The sequence below is a fragment of the Phalacrocorax carbo genome, chromosome 10 (genome assembly GCF_963921805.1).
Source record: "Phalacrocorax carbo chromosome 10, bPhaCar2.1, whole genome shotgun sequence".
NCBI classification, from domain to species: Eukaryota; Metazoa; Chordata; class Aves; order Suliformes; family Phalacrocoracidae; genus Phalacrocorax; species Phalacrocorax carbo.
In genome coordinates this window covers 13315292-13332845 of record NC_087522.1, presented here as the reverse complement: position 1 = coordinate 13332845, position 17554 = coordinate 13315292, and the positions used below count along the sequence as shown (strand labels likewise).

Here is a 17554-nt window from a genome sequence, read left to right as displayed (position 1 = left end):
CCTGATTGGCTTCCGAGACCGCTGCCACACCAGAAGCACTCCACAGCCCCAGCTCCCCAGCTCTTCGCACGGATGGCATTGTGTTTGGCAGGGCAACCTCTCCTCCTTGGGCTGGATGCTGCCTCCCCAGTCGCCCAAAGAGCTCCAGCGTTTGTGCAGCCAAGATCATCTCTTCATGCAGGCCCACCATGGCGTGTGCATCTGACATATTTCAGAGTGCGGGAAAATTATGCCACAAATTAACAGGCCATCCTTAGCTTAGCTCCTACTGCTCCCTCTGTTGAGGGAGCATCATTCAAAGTAGACTTCTCACACTGAATGAATTTTTCATAAATTAATTGTGTCTGTCCTTTTCAGGAATTAAATTAAACTGGGAACATCAAGCATATACTGTCAGCTTTAGCTTCAGGCATCTTCACCTTTAGATAATTTCTAACAGCAAAGGGTGGCTCAAAACACGTGGCTGTTAACACCTTTCAAATCAAAGCAACTACTAACAAAAACCCAAAGGTAAGCCTTATTCATAGATGACACTTCATCTTGTATTATTTAACAAGGAAGACAGACAAGAATTATACCATTGTTCATTTTCATATCAATTAGCAGAAATTATCTTTATTAGAAAAATGATTTTTTCATATATTTACAATTTTTACATCATGTTATACTTGGCACGTGTGTTTTCCCCAAATAGTTATATACATTTCGGTACACACAGACATTCGAGTCCCCCATTCCCTTGATGTTTTTCTACATATTTAACAAAAATGAAGAACACAATACAACTTGTAAAACAACCATAATAATTATATATTTCTCTATCATAAAAACTCTGAAGCAAACATTTTTTTTAGATATGTTTCAAAATATTTATACAGTATTAGCACTCAGTCATGCACTGGGTTAAAATATGTTTGGGGTGAACTGTTCTGAGACGGTATGTGTAACGAGGGAGAAAGCGTGTGACTCCCAGCTCCTTCAAGCTGCAGTGTGTGTGTGCTGTTGGGCAGATCCAGCTACCCCCAGGATTTCAAAGGCAGGGACAGGTGGGTGCAGGGGTAGCCGGGTATTTGTGTATCTCTGTAACATGACAGTTAAAACTGTGTGTGTCTGTACACACACAGTGTGTTAAAATTCATCTCACTTTGCTAAACCCGTCTAATAAAACAGGCAGTAATTGGAATGTCAAACCTAGTTTTTAATTATTCTCTTTTTCCCCAAACCCTTCTGAAGAATCCATTAGACTATGAATTTTATAATGAAATTCTGGGTTCTCTTAAAAATGTATTATTTTATGCTTGATTCCATTTCACCAATATTCTTTTATTTCTACTCTAACATCCTGATTTATTTCCCCAGGTGTTAAGAGGTCTTCAAACCTCTACTATTCTTTGTGAGCAATTGGAAATTTATGACTTACCCTTTGGTTTGAAATATTACATTCTTGAAAGCGTTACAGTAAATTGCACTAGTAAATAAAAGAAGTGATAGGCTTTTTAATTTACCATGTAGAGAATCAAATGGTTCCAAGATTTCTGGAAAGATGGTATTTATGGAATGCAAATTGCTTCTACTGCAATGTAGATTAGTGCTCCATGTAACCAGTACAGATTAGTACACTTGGGGTTTTTTACCCCCATCAGAAGAAGAATACAACTGTACTAATACTACTTTTCCTTCTGAGCAAAATTCTAAGTTAATATTGTGAATTCTTATTTTCTCAAGAAACAAATGAAACTAAACTGATCTTAGGATGACAATCGAAGATCCAATACTAATTTTCAGCTACACCTCATTTTTCAGAGTTCAACTGCAAATAACTTCTAACCAAACCCAAACCAGCAATATATTACTTGAAACCATTAATAAATGATTGTAGAATCTTTGTCACGATGCTGAATTTTTGTCCTGCCCCTCATTCCCCCAAAAAACTTTATACATATACATATATATAAAGCTTATATATAGCTTATATATATACATGTATGCATACAAAGACTAATTAGGACAACACATTAAATTTACATTATTCAAGTAAACAGGTAAAAATGTTTTAAAAGTGTAATTTGAGATTTTGAAATATTTCTGGTGGTTTTTGTTTAGCAGCACAGAAATAATAGCGTTTCATCTAAGCCAGAAAAAAATTGTTAAAACAGGTTGAAAGGAAGCACGAAATGCCCTTCGGGTTTAGTCTAAATTTGAATCTGATGAATTAAAATTATTAACTTCTTCTGAGAGAACCTGAAATGTACGGATGCAAATTTTGCATAAAAATAGTATACGTAGTTAAGAATCAGGTAGGAGTTTGCCTAACACATTAATGAATTCTGTTTGTACCTTCTGGTTTCAACAGGGAAGACACAAGATATACTGTGCATGTGCATGTGGGTGTGAGGTGTGAAGACAGAGAGATCAAGATGTTCTTGATCAGTGCAAAATGGACGTTCTGAAATGAATAAAACTGTTTCATAATATTATAGCTGATACAAAGTATAAACTGTAAACAGTTCTTGGTAAAAATTGCACTAGTTTCCTTCCTAGCCGCACACAATTTTACATGATGCAACTTTCATATCTTTGCACCATGAGGTTTGGTTTTGTTTGTTTTTGTTTTTTTTAAAACTGAGCATGAACTGCACTAAGGATCTGCTCTCCCATCACTCACTCACACATCCGTATTTAAGTCAAAAGGTGTTTAGCCTAACTTTGGAATCCAGACCTAGGCCAGGTAAAAATGAGCTAACCAAAAATTTTCTTTTTGCAGACGAAGGACTTGGAACCAAGCTCTTCTCCAAGACACTTGCAATGAGCTGTAGACAAAATATGACCCAACAGAATTTTCTGTTTCTGGGTTAAGGTGGAAAAATTAATAACTAACCAACACTGCCTTTGAAAAAAAGCTCAAGAATTACTTCAGACAAATGATTCCGAAGTATTTTTTGCATTCAGTTTTGGTTAGAGCACTGTACATTTAGGAAAGAAGCTGAGTACCATAATCATCTCTTGGTCAAAATCTCCACATCATCAATAACATCAAGCTCAAAAGCCTGTTTATGGAGAAAAGTGATTCTCACTAAAACACCACTGCTAAATAGCACCGGTGTGCAAAACTGACTTTGAAAACTGCCCAGTCTGCACGGAAGAATACATGGGCAGCCACTGGTACACACACCAGCTGATCTTTCCTGGGAATTTTTTTTTTTAGTATCCTTCCTCAGTTACCTTAAGTAACATGTTTAATGGCCAGGTGTGACTTGTGTAAGCTGACAGAATTTTTAATTCAGTCACCAGGCCAATAGACCCTCTCTGGCCATGAATTCTCAAAACAGCATGAGAAGACATCCTTTTCCTATGGCTTTGTTATTTCTAGTGTGTATCATTTCCAGCTCTCTCAGACAGGAATTCTCCTCTGACATGTTTTCATGTGTCCAAGCACAGTGCAATACTGATCCCAGCAAGCCCTTTAGCCTCTTCTGTAATAGGTATCAAACACTCAATAAACGCTGCTAGAGGATTTGTGCATTTAGAAGGTTTGGAACAGAGAGAAGAGAATCACTTAAAATAAAGCACTGCTGAAATGAGTCCCACAGCTTTGGGAGATTACTCACACATGACTAGTTTTGAAAGTGTATGCACGCACGCATGTGTATACTGTATATATATTTAGGTTAATAAGTTTAAGATATTAATAAACAGATTCTTATGGTATTTGGTAATTAAAATATCAGGCTTGTATCATTCAAAATAGTGCAACCTACATAGCAATATACAGGAAAATTACACACATTTTTCCTATTACCATTAATATGCTTGTGCATATCAAGATGACAGGATACCCTTTTCCATAGGATTAACCTCTTGCATATTTAATTGTATTCTTTGGCCATTTTCCTGTGAAACCTCGTATGACAACATAAAGACTTTGGCTTTAAAAATAAAAAAAGAAGAAAACTCCCAGTTTTTTCAGTGACTTTCAGAAACTTAAATAGAATGCAAATCACTTTAGTTCAAAATTATCATTTCCTCCAGAAACCACACACCCGCAGCCTGTCACAGACCACCCGCTAGTGTGAATAACTGTGAACCTCCAATTTAATTTTTTTTCCACTTTTGAAGATCATTTACACTTCAAATGTTACACAACACATCCTCCAAAGTTTTTCTCGACTCCTCTAATCTTGTCCCAACAGTGAACAAGATAGGTCTCCTTCCCCAGTAGCACGGGAAGGCACAGCAACCTCATGAAGGCCTTCAACTGCATCACTATGAGTCCAAATACAGGGTTTGCAATGTGAAACAGAAGCCAAAATATATTTCTAAAAGGTTTTTGCCATTAAACACCATTATTAAACAGGCTCAATAAAAAAATATCAGACTAAAGAATCCTGTAATAATGATGTAACACAAACCTCTTCAAAATGGCTATTCTTATGTACTGCAATGCACAAAACAAATTTTAAAAACGTATTCTTGTAATGCATTTGCTGAGAAAAACATATCATTTTTTCTAATAGTACTAGAAATGCAAAACAAAACATTCTCCATTAAAATTTCATGTCACTGTAAATATTACCATTTGCCCACATTAAAGCTTGGTACATTTATGAGAAGTGAGGAAACCTTCATCAATTCCCAAGCAAAGTATTGTCTCACTTGGAACTTTACAGTGCACTGAAGAAGTATCACAATATTTATTCGTATTAATTTTCACAGTTTTATAACGTGCACATAGAAATATAATATTTGAAATATATTAGTGAAAACAAATACTAATACAGAAGGGAAAGGACAAAACATCTAGGAGTATATCTGCTTATCACCACTACTTTTTAAGAGTTGGAGAGTCAAAATCATCTCTCTTTTAAATATGTACTACTATATTTAGTGTGGTTATCTACTAATAAAGGTATTGCATGACAACGTTACAACATGGTTATATTCTCTACTAATGTAGCGTTGTTTTCAATACAGGTAAAGAATTAAGCAAAAGGAGTAAAAAGTATCATTTAAGTGCAAAACAACAAATACCTGGTAAATAGTGAGGTAACTTAATTTTACTTATATCATTTCTGGTTCTTAAATTATAGATATGACAAAATAATCACAAAACCAGCAGTGGATTCTTACAGCTGTTTAGACTGGCATTCGTTTTAAAAACAATTTCAACCACAGCAAATATCTTCTGCCCTATGTAGCAAAAAAGCTCATGAACCTGCAAGAAGAACTAAGTGTATTTTTACTGCATTGCAGGCCGACGCACACTTGTAATCCTGACTTCCAAAGTTGCAGGACACTGGAAGAGTACACGTTTAGACAGCATAATCTCTACACAGGTCGAGAGAAGCAGGGGAAAAAAAAATAATTAAAAGCTTGACTGAGGTGAAATAAATGAGGAGCTTATTTACAGAGTGCAGTAACCCTCCCCAGCAGAGCAGAGAGAAGCAAGGCAGGATTTCTGCCCCTGTTTAACGAGGCAACAGACACCAGAGAGCACAAACACTCACCTCTCCATCCCACAAACATCGCTGCTACACTGTAATGAAGGTGAACATGGGATTAATTCCACAATGAACGCTGAGCATCAACAAGAATTTTACACTACGTACAATATGTGCACATCAGACAGAAGAGTCTGCATGATCAGAGCGATGTAAGAGACATGACAGTCTTAAGCTACTCCCATTTAATTTAACCACAGCCTCACAGGTGACTCCAGGCAGAGCTGATTGAGCCTTTTCTCTATCATACTATGTACCTGTCTGTACTTGCATTTACATCCATAAAAAAGTACACACCTGTGATTAAACCGTGCTCCCTCCTCATAAGAGTAAACACTAACATGTTGCCAAGACATTTAAATAAGACAGTACAGGTGAGTTTGGGCAGGTAAATGGCTCATATCATAAAAGTCATACTTTAAAAGGCCTTTGTACTCTTTCAGAAGTTCCTTCAGCACTGTTATACTTTGAAGGCTCAGGTCTCAATAGGAAGGAAGTTTAGACTGAAAAAATAGCATTGGTAAAACAAAAAATTTAAGTGGAAAACTGTTTCTACTTTGCAAACCGGATCGCCTTACACAGGAACGATATCTACTTTAAAATTACTTTTGAGCTAAGACAGGACTAGAGCTGGAAAAGCAAAAGTTTAGCAAGGGAATATAAGACACTCCATCTTGAAAGAAGCACACGATGCGATGATTAACACTTAACACAATTTAGCCAAGCCACAGGATGGTTACTGTTCTATATTAACTATGAGAGGACTTTGCCATAAAAGATCACTCAGGTTTTATATATCAAACATATTAAACGCAATGTGAAACAACAGAAAGATTCACCTCTTTAATCCTTCCCAAATCCAAGCTGACTCTTAGACCCTTAGATTCATACCACAATCCTGTTCTACGTTGATGAACCCAGAAGGGGAAAGAATAGTACCAAAATCTTCCCCACCACAGACACATCTGCTACACTGCAAAAATATGAAAATATTCTACAAGGTATAGATTCTGACACTTCTATTTCATGCTGGATAGTTACATGGTATAAAGAAAACGATGATACCAACTAGGCTGGGAGTACTGCAAAACCCACAAACGACAGGTGCTACCTCAGTAACTACTTGCATAAGCACAGGAACCTATATGCACCTGCAAGGTTTAAAGGTTTAACTTGGTACTGACTTGCAGATTTAACTAGCAGACTTTTGAGTCTGGGGATAAATTGACCATTCCTTTTCTAAGCCCACCTAAATGAGATATCTAAGTTAGGAGGCTATATTTTCTAAAAAGTCAACAGAGAGAGGTAAAATATTTCAGGACACCTCATCCATGTAACTGCTTCCAAGCCTTCAGTGCTCTGAACTACCATCTGGAGCAAGCTCGCTCACCCTCTCTCCTCCCTTTCCCACCACCTCTCTCTCTCCCCAACTCCCCACCCCCAGCAACAGAAAGAGCTTAGCCTTACAGCACAGAAACCCAAAGCTACGCACACAGCTCTAGCTTTTGCTTCCTCTAAAACCTCTAAAACGATTTCTTTTCACCAGGAAAAATACCCAAACAACTCCTGCTTTCCCTTGGGAGCCTTATTTTGCCTCCTAAGTGTTCCTGAAAGGTCACAGAAAAGAGACATGTATTTATGAGATGCTGCCAAAACACAGTGAGCTGGCAGTGATTTGGTTTCTGTCTGTCCACAGCACGCTTTCTCCTAACCAAGCTTCTTAGATAGCAGAATAATGAATTCTGAGCAAAAGCTGCAAAAACATTAAACAAAGTTTTCCAGAAATACAAAAGCCTCTTAATTTCCTTAATTTTATCTTATATATTAAAATATCTTATTTCCATGCGCTTAAGTTAGTGGGTGGCTACACTGCTCTAAGAAACACAAGCAGAACACAAAATCCATTTGAAAGGAAAAAGGAAAATTTACTGTGGTGAAAAGGGAAAGACAAAAACATGAAGAAATTCTACAATGTCTTTAAAAGAGGAAAAAAGCAAGAGGCAGGTATGTCTACGTAGCTTGTTTTACCTCCATGTACCTACTCCATTCCTCAGCAATTCAATATCCTGCCTCCATAAAAGTTGTCGTCCAGGAGCAGTGTAACACTACAGGACATGCTACCAAGAATGGCCCATATCATTTACAGCCTGATTCAGTTCCAGCTGGAGTCACGGGAAATCTTGGTGATAGGAATGACCAACAAACTGCTAGAGCTGTAATCAGGAAAATGTAACAAGTCACCAGCACCATCCAGAAAGGTACAGAAAGGATGGCCACTTATGCAGGAAGATTCTTTTCTCCTCTTCAAGAATAGCAGCAGCTAGAGTGAGAGAGAGGGAAATACAGAAAGTCTTGATCTCGGTTTAATTGAAAGTCAGTGCAAATACATCAACAAAGTTCAGGCAATACTCAGAATTCCACGCGCTCTATGGCTAAACCTCTACTGTTGAAGATTTTTCCTCAACTTAGCTTCTTCTTCTTTACACGTATACGTCCGCAACCACACCAGCTATTCACCTACAACCCTACACTTTAGCCTTTCCTTCCCCCTTTATTTGCTCATTATATGCCAAGATCAAAACAACAAATGCATGCAGGTCCTTATTCCCTCTACTTTCAGTATTTGTGTTTTGTTTTTCTTTTTTTTTTTTTTACCTTTAAGGCAGCATCTTTTATTTCTATGTGAACAACTGCTGTGCAACATGATCAAGTCTTCCCTCTGCCTCTTTAGTTTGTTTTGGTTTAGAGGAGGTGGTTGTATTGCATATTTACAGCTAATAATAATAAATCTCTACAGTCACCAGAAATCTGCTCAAATCTGAAAAAGCAAACACTGCAATATATTTCTTTATAGCTAATTTGCTTGTACATTTCACAGAAGGATAAATCCACCTGGGTTTAGGATGTTTACATTTGGATCCCAGCAGTTTACTTTGAAAATGTTGTAAATGGGGATTTTTCTTTCCCACAACTTCACATACAGTACTTGTCTATAGATTGAATTATGTGTGTCTAGTTAGATGGAGATGATGATACAAAAGACTTGGAGCAATCAGCAAATATTTTGAGAGCTTTAAGGTGATGTGAAAGACAAGAGCCACCACTAAGTTTTACAATTCACTTGGTAAAATACTCAGCGCCTTGCATGGCAGGTTTTGGTATGATATCAGCAAATACCGTATCTGCTGAAACACACCAGGTAGTTCAAAATGCTTAAGATTTTACTTACTATTATGACTTGGATTGGAAATCCAAATTTGCCTGAAATATTCTTATTAAACTTGTTACAACACTATTTATGCCTTTAGTGCATTTGCCTTCCTATAGGCCTAAGACAAATAGTATACCTATGTCTTTGGGAAAAGGTTTTGATTCATGAAAAGTAGTGTTCATCCCATGAACACCCTAGCCCTGCTTAGCTCATACAACTATCCCTAAGAAATCTGAATCTCTCTAAGGACAGGTAGGGATCTTCTCTTTATAAAAACTACATCCAGTGAGGAACCAGAAAGTATACCATGTGGATCAGGGCCAAGAAATGTGACCAAATGTTGAATAAAGAATACTCAAAACATATTTGCTCTGGACAGCGTACAAATACCAATAGATATGCTTTCTGAACATCCTTATAATAAAGTATACTGAGATTTTTGGAAGCTGGAAAGGAACTCAGGAGCCCAAATCTTATTACATTTAATTCCTTCAAAAATGTCACCCTTCACCACCATGGTGAGCATACAAATATATTTGTAAATATCAAGAACTCATTCTGGACTGTTTGGTAGTTAAAGTCAGCTTAAATCTGTTTAATAAAAAAACCTGTAAACAAAATTAAAGAAGCTATATTTTGTCTACCCCTGCATATCATTTATATTATCTCCCATTTGCAACTCTGCTGTGCAGTATGCTATTCTAAATTAAATAACTTGCATACTGTACCCCTGGCATGCAGATACTACAATTACAGCTGACAGGCACAATTCTATTGAAAAGAGTTTCAGTTCAGAGAAAAGTTAGGGTAATATTCACATTTTCTAATTCACAGTGGTAATGGTTTCCCTGCTCACTGTTCTTCAGTGAAATGTAAGGAATAATGCTTGAATACTCTAAACTTCCCCCACACAAAAAACCTAGAGCAATTCTCAGACGAGCGGCAGAATGCTTTCAGTATTTAAATATATTAGCAATTACATTTACTTCTTTCATTTAAATTTACAGCTGTACACTCTACTCATGAAAGATGTCCTATCTTCCCTTCCACACTCCCTTATGGTTAAAATCTAGTGGTTGGTTTGTTTTTCTTTTTTTCCAGGGGGGTGAGGAGGGGTGTGTAGCAGACATTTTATTTGTGAAATTATCTGATTGATCTTTACTGTACTATACTATAGTATACTATAGTGTATATATATAATGTGTATATATACTATAGTGTACTTTACTGTACTGTACTTTGACAATGCATCCCTGTTTTGTGAATATCTTTGTACACCAGTAAGTGATACTAAAGATACTGCGCCTTAGTTATGTGTGCATATATTCAATTTATATGACAGGCTCGATCGGAGAGGTTAAAAAAACAGGTCTGATGTTCAACAAATATGCACAATATTCTGGAAGGAAGAAGTCCCTCAGAAGGTGTCAGTCCTTCACTGTGTATCCAAATAAATAGTATTGTGCTCCTCACTGATTACACTGAATATATGGCTGTTGGTCTTTGATACTGTATTAACAGCTTTAATACTATTAACATACAATTAATTAGATGTCACTAACAGACTATGAACAAAGAACTACAGTGGGTTGGGATTTGATTTGGGAAGTGAAAGAATAAAAGAAATACTATACAGCCCTGAGTAATCACCAGTAAGGGGCAAATGCAAACTTACGTACACATTAGGCGTCAAGGTTATTAATAAAGTCCACAGCTCCATAGTAAGTGCCACATAGTGATATCTAAAAATATATACTCTGGACTAGGCAGCTGTGAAATTTCTGACAAGATGACTGTAGACCTTTCAATGAACTTAGTTCATAATGGTAAGTGCATATGAAATAGAAGAAAAGCATTTGTACATTAACCAATATCCATGGGGCTTCCTTTTTGTACACAGCAGTTCACGTGTTTGGGACTATAGCCTTCCCATTTATTTTCTGTCAATCTAGAATGAATGTACTAATATTCTGCTAACACACTGTATTTTGTTTATTAGGGTCCCGGGGTTTGGGTTTTTTATTGTTATTATTTGGCTTAGAAAATGTCAATGAAGCTAAAATATCTTTTTGAAAGTCTAGCTTTCTGTTCTCTTTTAGTCTTACTTTTGAGACTGTGCAAATGCATTCCTAATTCTTTTTGTCTGTGCCATACTACATGCATGCCATATTGCTTATCCAGTACTAGAAAATCATTAAACATTTCTAAGGACAAAAGTACATTGAATGATACTTAGCAACATAAATTAGAATAACCGAAACAGTAAAATAATTAGATACAAAACAGCATAGTTGCCAACATATATTGGGGCTATGTCAGTACAGCTTGCCATTTATATATAAAGCATACATAAATGGCTCATTTTTATCCTTTTCAACAAGACATATTTTAAAAGGATAGTTAAGAGCATACTAGTTTACCTATTCATGTACAAAAGTACACTGGGAAGGGGAGAGGTTTACATATCATTTACCATAGCAGGATACTGTTAAAGGATAAATTCTCCCTCTAAGATGGTGGCAACTATTTTTTCCCTATAGATAAAGTGTTCATGGAAAATTTAAACATCTGATTCAATGCTAGGCATTTTCTTATACACACGTCTATTGCTACAGGAATTTAAAACCCTTGGAGTTGAGTACAGGCTATTCCTATTTGCAACGTAAGGCAAAACATGCTCTGAAATGTACATGTCATTATGGATCCGACCATCCCTCGAACAGTAAGATGCTGTAGACTTTATGGATGACCTTAAATAATTATCATTTCTTCCTCTTGTTGGTAATGAATGTTTATAAAGATCAGCTGGACTTCGCCTAAGAGATAAGTGCTGTTCATCACGATACGAGTGCAGGAAGGGATTATCATCTGAGTGAACCGGATACAGGGATTTGCTCCGCTTACTGTCCTCTAGAGCATGACTTAAAAGTGAGGCCTTGTTGCTCAACAGTTTGCTTGAGGGAACGCTAAACATGCTTGCATATGGACTACTTTGTAGAAATTTCTCTCTTTCTTTCAAGCTTATGCTACGAGAAGGTCTTCCAGTATCAATTTCCCTGGACTTATCAGCAATATTATCAAAAGAATGTTGCCTGTTAATCCTCAACTTATTTTTTTTATGATATTGCAGAGCATTATTTTGTGACCAGCTATGCTCATATATTTCTTCAGGAAGTGATAAGTTCGTTGTATCCTGCAGCATCTGATCTTCTTCAATATCATAGAGGTTCCCCATCCGCAAGCATGCGTCACATTTGTAGGGAGATCTGCTCGAATAGTGTCCCGCATAAGTGGGCAAATTGGAAAGACAGCTCCTGCAGTGGGTGGAATTCTGTCTGTATCTATCGTTCATGTCAACTAGGGAAGCATTTTTATCTTTTAAAGTGTAGTGCTTTGCATAAAGTTTATACTGGTCATTATTTGGAAGACTGTCTTCATTATGCAAGGGAGTCCTGTTAGCATGTTCTGCTTTCCTGTAGTTGTCATTGTGATCTTGATAAACGTCAGGAAACTCTATAGTTTCTGGAAGGACAAGGTTTTCCATGTACTGAGGAGTGTCCAAGCGGAATCCTGGCTCTTTGTCAGCATCAATTGTGTAGATTTTATCCCGTGGAGAGCTCTGCTTGGTTTTCAGATATGTCAGTTCCACTTCACTACAGTCTTTTGGGTATTTTGATGCTACTGTCCTTTTTTTAAAATTGTCCTTGGTTTTGTGGTGCTTGTTGTTGTTTTCAGGTTCCATATGGCAAGTAGCTCGGCTTGATGTCTCTGATACATCTGAATGGACAATCTCTTCAGGAAGGTATATTTGACTTTTCACTGAAAGCTGCCTGTTTTCATCTGACCCATTTTCTCTCTGGGAACCTTGGCTCTGGCGTACAGATTCTTGACGTAAAGATTCAACAGATTTCCTCCAAAGCTGCCTGGGTCTGGAGTTCGCTTTTGCTTCTGTTGTTACTGCAACCTCTACTGTATTTGGATTGGACTCATTCAGTGTGAGAGGATGCTGACCCTGGAAAACATAGTTGTTAAGATTGTCCTTGTGTCGATTGCCAGGAAGTGTCTGCAGTTCACTCATGTTGTCACCAAAAAAGTTGTCCTTTGTCTGAAAGGATCTGTTATCAGAAAATACCAAGTTTCCTTTATCCATGACCATATCCATAATCAAGGAACCCCTCTGAATAAAATCAGCTGTTCTTTTGGGGGAGTTAATTCTTGAAGGATTGATATTGGTCATATTTTTTGCTGTTCGCAGTAGTTTTAACATGTTGGTTTGGGAATTGGTCAAAGTAAAGTCAGGAGACTTCTTTTTTTCTTCAATGTGTACTCCATGAATGCAGCTGTAAATACCCTGTAATATAAAACAAATTAAATCACGAGGTGTAAATTTTAAATACTTTCATTCTACTTTTTACTAACAATAAAGAACAATTAAACAGTGCTTATCTAATGACTGGAAAGATTAAAAGTCTATTCTTTTAGCATTTCCTAACATTGATATGGGAGAATAATTTCTGCCATATCTGTCAGCAAAGGAGAAAAACTGCCAGTATTTTTCAAACCAATGGTCTTTGTAGGCCCCCAATGTTTATACTAGAAAACAAGATTAGCAGGTACCCCAAAAGGTTCCCTAGTCCCATCACAAAATATAACTAACCGTCAGTAACGGAAACTCTATTGTTTTAAACCAATGATTAAAATATCCCACTAAACAAGCCTGCAGTCAGGCTGTTTTCTTGGAGGTTAAGGTACTCTTCACTTTCACGGAAACAGAAAGGCTTCTAGTCATGGTATTTTATCTTTTCTGTACCCTGTCCTAGTACCTATGAAACAATCCCACCTATTTCTAAAGCCTGAATTTGGGTTCATTTTAAGCAAAAGGCTGAAGACCATCTTTTAACTCCAAACTCTTTAGTCATTCCTGGGAGCTCAGTTTGGACCCTGTGAATTTGCAGTTCTCAAAATTTGCTTTTGAAAGAAGTACTTTTCTTCCTCACATTGGTTAGGAGAATTTCACATGTAAAAGGCCAAAAGTATAAAGTTCAAATGTAAAATGTGGAGGTTAAATTGTATATGCCTCTCTAGACAATCCCTAAGAGGGTAGGGCAGAGTATTTTTAATGGAGTTCCGATACAGTCCAACTTACTCAACAGGGTAATCTCAGCACATTTTAAAGCAATTAGGCATTTTAGTATCATTTTCGATTCTTCTCAGCTATATAAAAAAAATCCAGCAAAGTCAATTACCTAATTAAAGTACTGTGTTAAAAAAAACCCAACTCATTTGTCAAAAACACAAGAACAGCCACATACTTCCCTTATTTTACTACAAGTGTCAGTTATTTGGATATGTAAATCTACTTTGGGGTTGGTAAAGTTATCATTAAAACCTGTCTTAGTGTCTAACCAAACAAATGACACTTGTATTTGACCTTTTCTCATATGGTTTATTCAAGTTTGCTATCAAGAAAAGCTTATAAAAAGTATTTCGGTATATTTTTAGCACTTAAAATTCACTTGTTAAATAAATACACAAAACTAAGAGCTAACATCTGTCATCAATTTAGTGCTTATTTTGTTTGGATTTTTTTGGTGGAAATGAAGCCATTTCCTGTATCTGAGCAACTCACGATTTCTTAATCAAAATTTCCCCTAAATGTATTAGTTTCCAGCATTTGATTACTGATTATCCTGGCATATGATAATTCATACCATAGAATAATTCAATGGAGAAAAGACTTCCCATGGAGTGCAAGTACATCCTAAGCCAACTATCACACTGATGGTCTTACATGTATTTCAAATGTCCAAGTGGAAATAAAAGGAAAGATAATGTTTGAGAGAGGTAGTGTTTATTCTGCCTGTTGCCTGAAGGGAGAAAATGAAAGTAATACCAACCCTGCTGATTGAGAACAACAATCCCGGCCTATCTGAGCAGACTCCAGTGAAGCAGAATCTAAGTTTCCAGTAAAATAAGTGCTCCCAGACAAAGGTTATTAAACTGAGTGCCATGGCTGCTGCAAGCATGTAAAACACTCCTGCCATGTTGTCAATGTCCAGCTGGCTGCTCATGACTTCATTCTTCTCATTGTGGCAAATACCAGTCAGCCACAGGGTTTCTAACTCTTCCATTTCCCCTAGGGAGAGCAAGGAGTCAAACAAGTTAGAATGCAATAATTACTGCTCACAGTATTCAAAAGTATTTGCATTTAACGCTTCATTTGAGGAGCATTTTAGTCTTATCTACTAAGGGTTTGCAGATATAGCAGGTTGCAACTCGCAGCACCCTAGTTTCACATGTCCTCAGATTTCATAAATTACGTGGGAAGATGGGTCCTCTAGAAAGCAGGATCTGTGATTTGGGTAAAACTTTTTTCTGCTTGCTATAACTAGTATCACGTGTTACAGAGGAGGGTTCCCATCCCAGGGATTCCTCCAACCCACCCAGAGCTGCATTTGGTGCACCCTCAGACCCAGGAGGCTCCTCCCATCCCAGTCCAATAGGTGCCACCAGTGCTGCTCCTGTCTGCAGGTCCAGATGGTAGTAACCTCTCGTGTGTACTCCAGAGTGCAGATGCACACACCGACCCTCACAGACACCAGTGTTGTTAGCAGCACCCACAGGATACTCACAGACACAAATAAAGATGGCCTGATCATCCTCCTCCTCCTCCTGCTCAGCTGATGAGGACTGAAGTTTGCTAGTGAAAGATGCACACACCATCACTCCTGATTCACAAAGCCACCAATATTGACAGACCCCTCAAACACTGGCCTGGGCTAAGTCTGTGCAATATCTGTGCTCAGACCCTATACGCCCCTTACCCAGGCAGCAGCTTAGACCTCGGGTCTTTCCAGAAGTCCCCTGACAAATCACATCTGCCCCCACACTAATAAACCCCGAACGGAAAGTAAGGTCACATCAAAGCCAGCTAGGAACTGAGTTTAGTAAAGAGATGGGACAGGCTGTAGCGATCAGACACAGGGCTCAGTCAGACATGCATCCTGACACGTAACCAGACCCTTCTATGCCCCCTCCTCCCCATTTTCCTACACTTGTTCCTCCCTGATCCACTCTGACCCCTCCTGTTGGCCCTTCCCTTAAACATCACAAAATAAATTTCACATGTTCTCACAATTCCTTTAAAACATGCCATAAGTTTGTTCTTTCCTGTGAGACCCATGATAACCTTACTTCCCCTTTTTTTAGAAGTTGCAACATTCTGGCTGAACCTCTCCTGATATGTGTCTGGTCTCTGCTATCATCTCTGGTATCTCTTGTTCCCTAGGGCTTGGGTATACAGGGATTTGATTTATTAGTGTTCTTGTATCTTGTTTTATTTTTTATGTTGAACAGCAACTAACCAGATAACTTTACAATCCAGGTATCTTCATACCCTTTGCATCCACATATCCCTTCCATATTTTTACTCCAGCCTCCCAGCCCAAGATGATGTTTTTGAATGTTAGGAGACAGACCATCCAAACAACAAAGATTAAATGGCAAGTTTAAAACATCAGCATGAGCAGCAGTGACCAAGTCCAGCTGCTGGCAGCCCCTAGATGCTGCACAGGGCCATCACTGCAGTAGTCATTAGTCACATTTCCTCTCATAGTTGCCTGCAATTTATTAATAGGTGAACTGATTTGGAGATGCAGTTTTAAACCACTTTCTGATCTACAAGCACTTTAGAAAGAAAAGATATTATTTATCAAAACTTTCTGGATTTCTTCCCCATAATACTTTTATTTAAGGCAAAGCAGTGACAGTCACCAACATTGGATGTAAAATCACCCAAACCATTACGTCTGAAGGTTGCAGTAACATTATATTGGAAATGGAAAGCTTGACTAGCTTTACCCATACAGCACACGCAGTAAGTAAGGAAAAACAGTTGTATATGATACAGTATTAACAGTCTATTGCGTTTCATACACCACCTGTATCTATATATATGGAAATATATATATTTTCTATATAAAACAACTCTCACAACTCTCACTTAATGCCTGGATACTTGCAGGGATACAGTATGCCCCTTTTCCTGCTTAAGTTTCTTTTTTATTACATTTTTGTTGTAACTAGCAATATCTTTCAAATACAGTTCTTCTCCTGGATTTGTCTCTTTTTATTTTCTATTTTCCCCCAGAGACCTGGGTGCTGCCATAACTGCAAACCCTTCCCACATCATGTATTCCCAGCCTTCTCTGTTGTGGTGCCCCGGACACCTCTGGATCACCCAGCCTTTCTTCTTCAGTCTACTCTGGCCTTTTGCTGCTGCAACTGCCTACCTCCTGGGCAGTGGCAGAAAAATAAATGGTGTCATCACGTGCCTGAAACAGAGGCTACGTGGCTATGCCACATCCTTACTGCCATTTACTTAAAGCTAAGGAAGCAGATCCTCTCTCTCCCTCTGTGGCATATTCTTAGGCTTAGAATCTGTATTTCACCAACAAGATTTGGCCTCAGATGAAAGACACTATCACTTAGCAGTGGTTGCTCCTGCCAACGTGGACAGAGGTGTGCCAGAAACTGTAACTGTTCCTGCCGAGATTGTTTTTTATATTGCATGATATATTAATTTTCAAACATTTAGTGTTGTTCTTACTGAAGCATTGCATGTGCATACATGCCTTTTTACTGTCTTGGGGAGCTGAGTAATTCTATTATTATTTTTAATGACATAAACTTCATTATTTCTAGAAAATACAGAGGACCAGAAAGTACAGTATTAGCTGGCTTGGTGTGTTTCCCAATTTAGGATAGGGCTTCTATTTGAGGGAAGAATTCCCGTGCTACAGGTCCCTAATCCTTGCCCAGTGATTGGGGAATAGGTTTTCAGTAT

At 37.8% G+C, this 17554-nt stretch overlaps 1 protein-coding gene across 1 annotated transcript in view; it reads right to left on the bottom strand.

Annotated features, from left to right (window-relative positions):
* Positions 1-589: 589 nt before the first annotated feature.
* Positions 590-17554, bottom strand: part of GRIN2A (glutamate ionotropic receptor NMDA type subunit 2A) — a 187261-nt gene continuing 170296 nt past the window's right edge. The window contains exons 11-13 of the mRNA XM_064462129.1: positions 14607-14845; positions 11400-13060; positions 590-7818 (exon numbers count right to left, since the gene is read on the bottom strand). Of these exons, the coding sequence (XP_064318199.1) occupies positions 7803-7818; positions 11400-13060; positions 14607-14845 (1916 nt within the window). The 3' untranslated portion in view covers positions 590-7802. The remainder of the gene's footprint in view (positions 7819-11399; positions 13061-14606; positions 14846-17554) is intronic.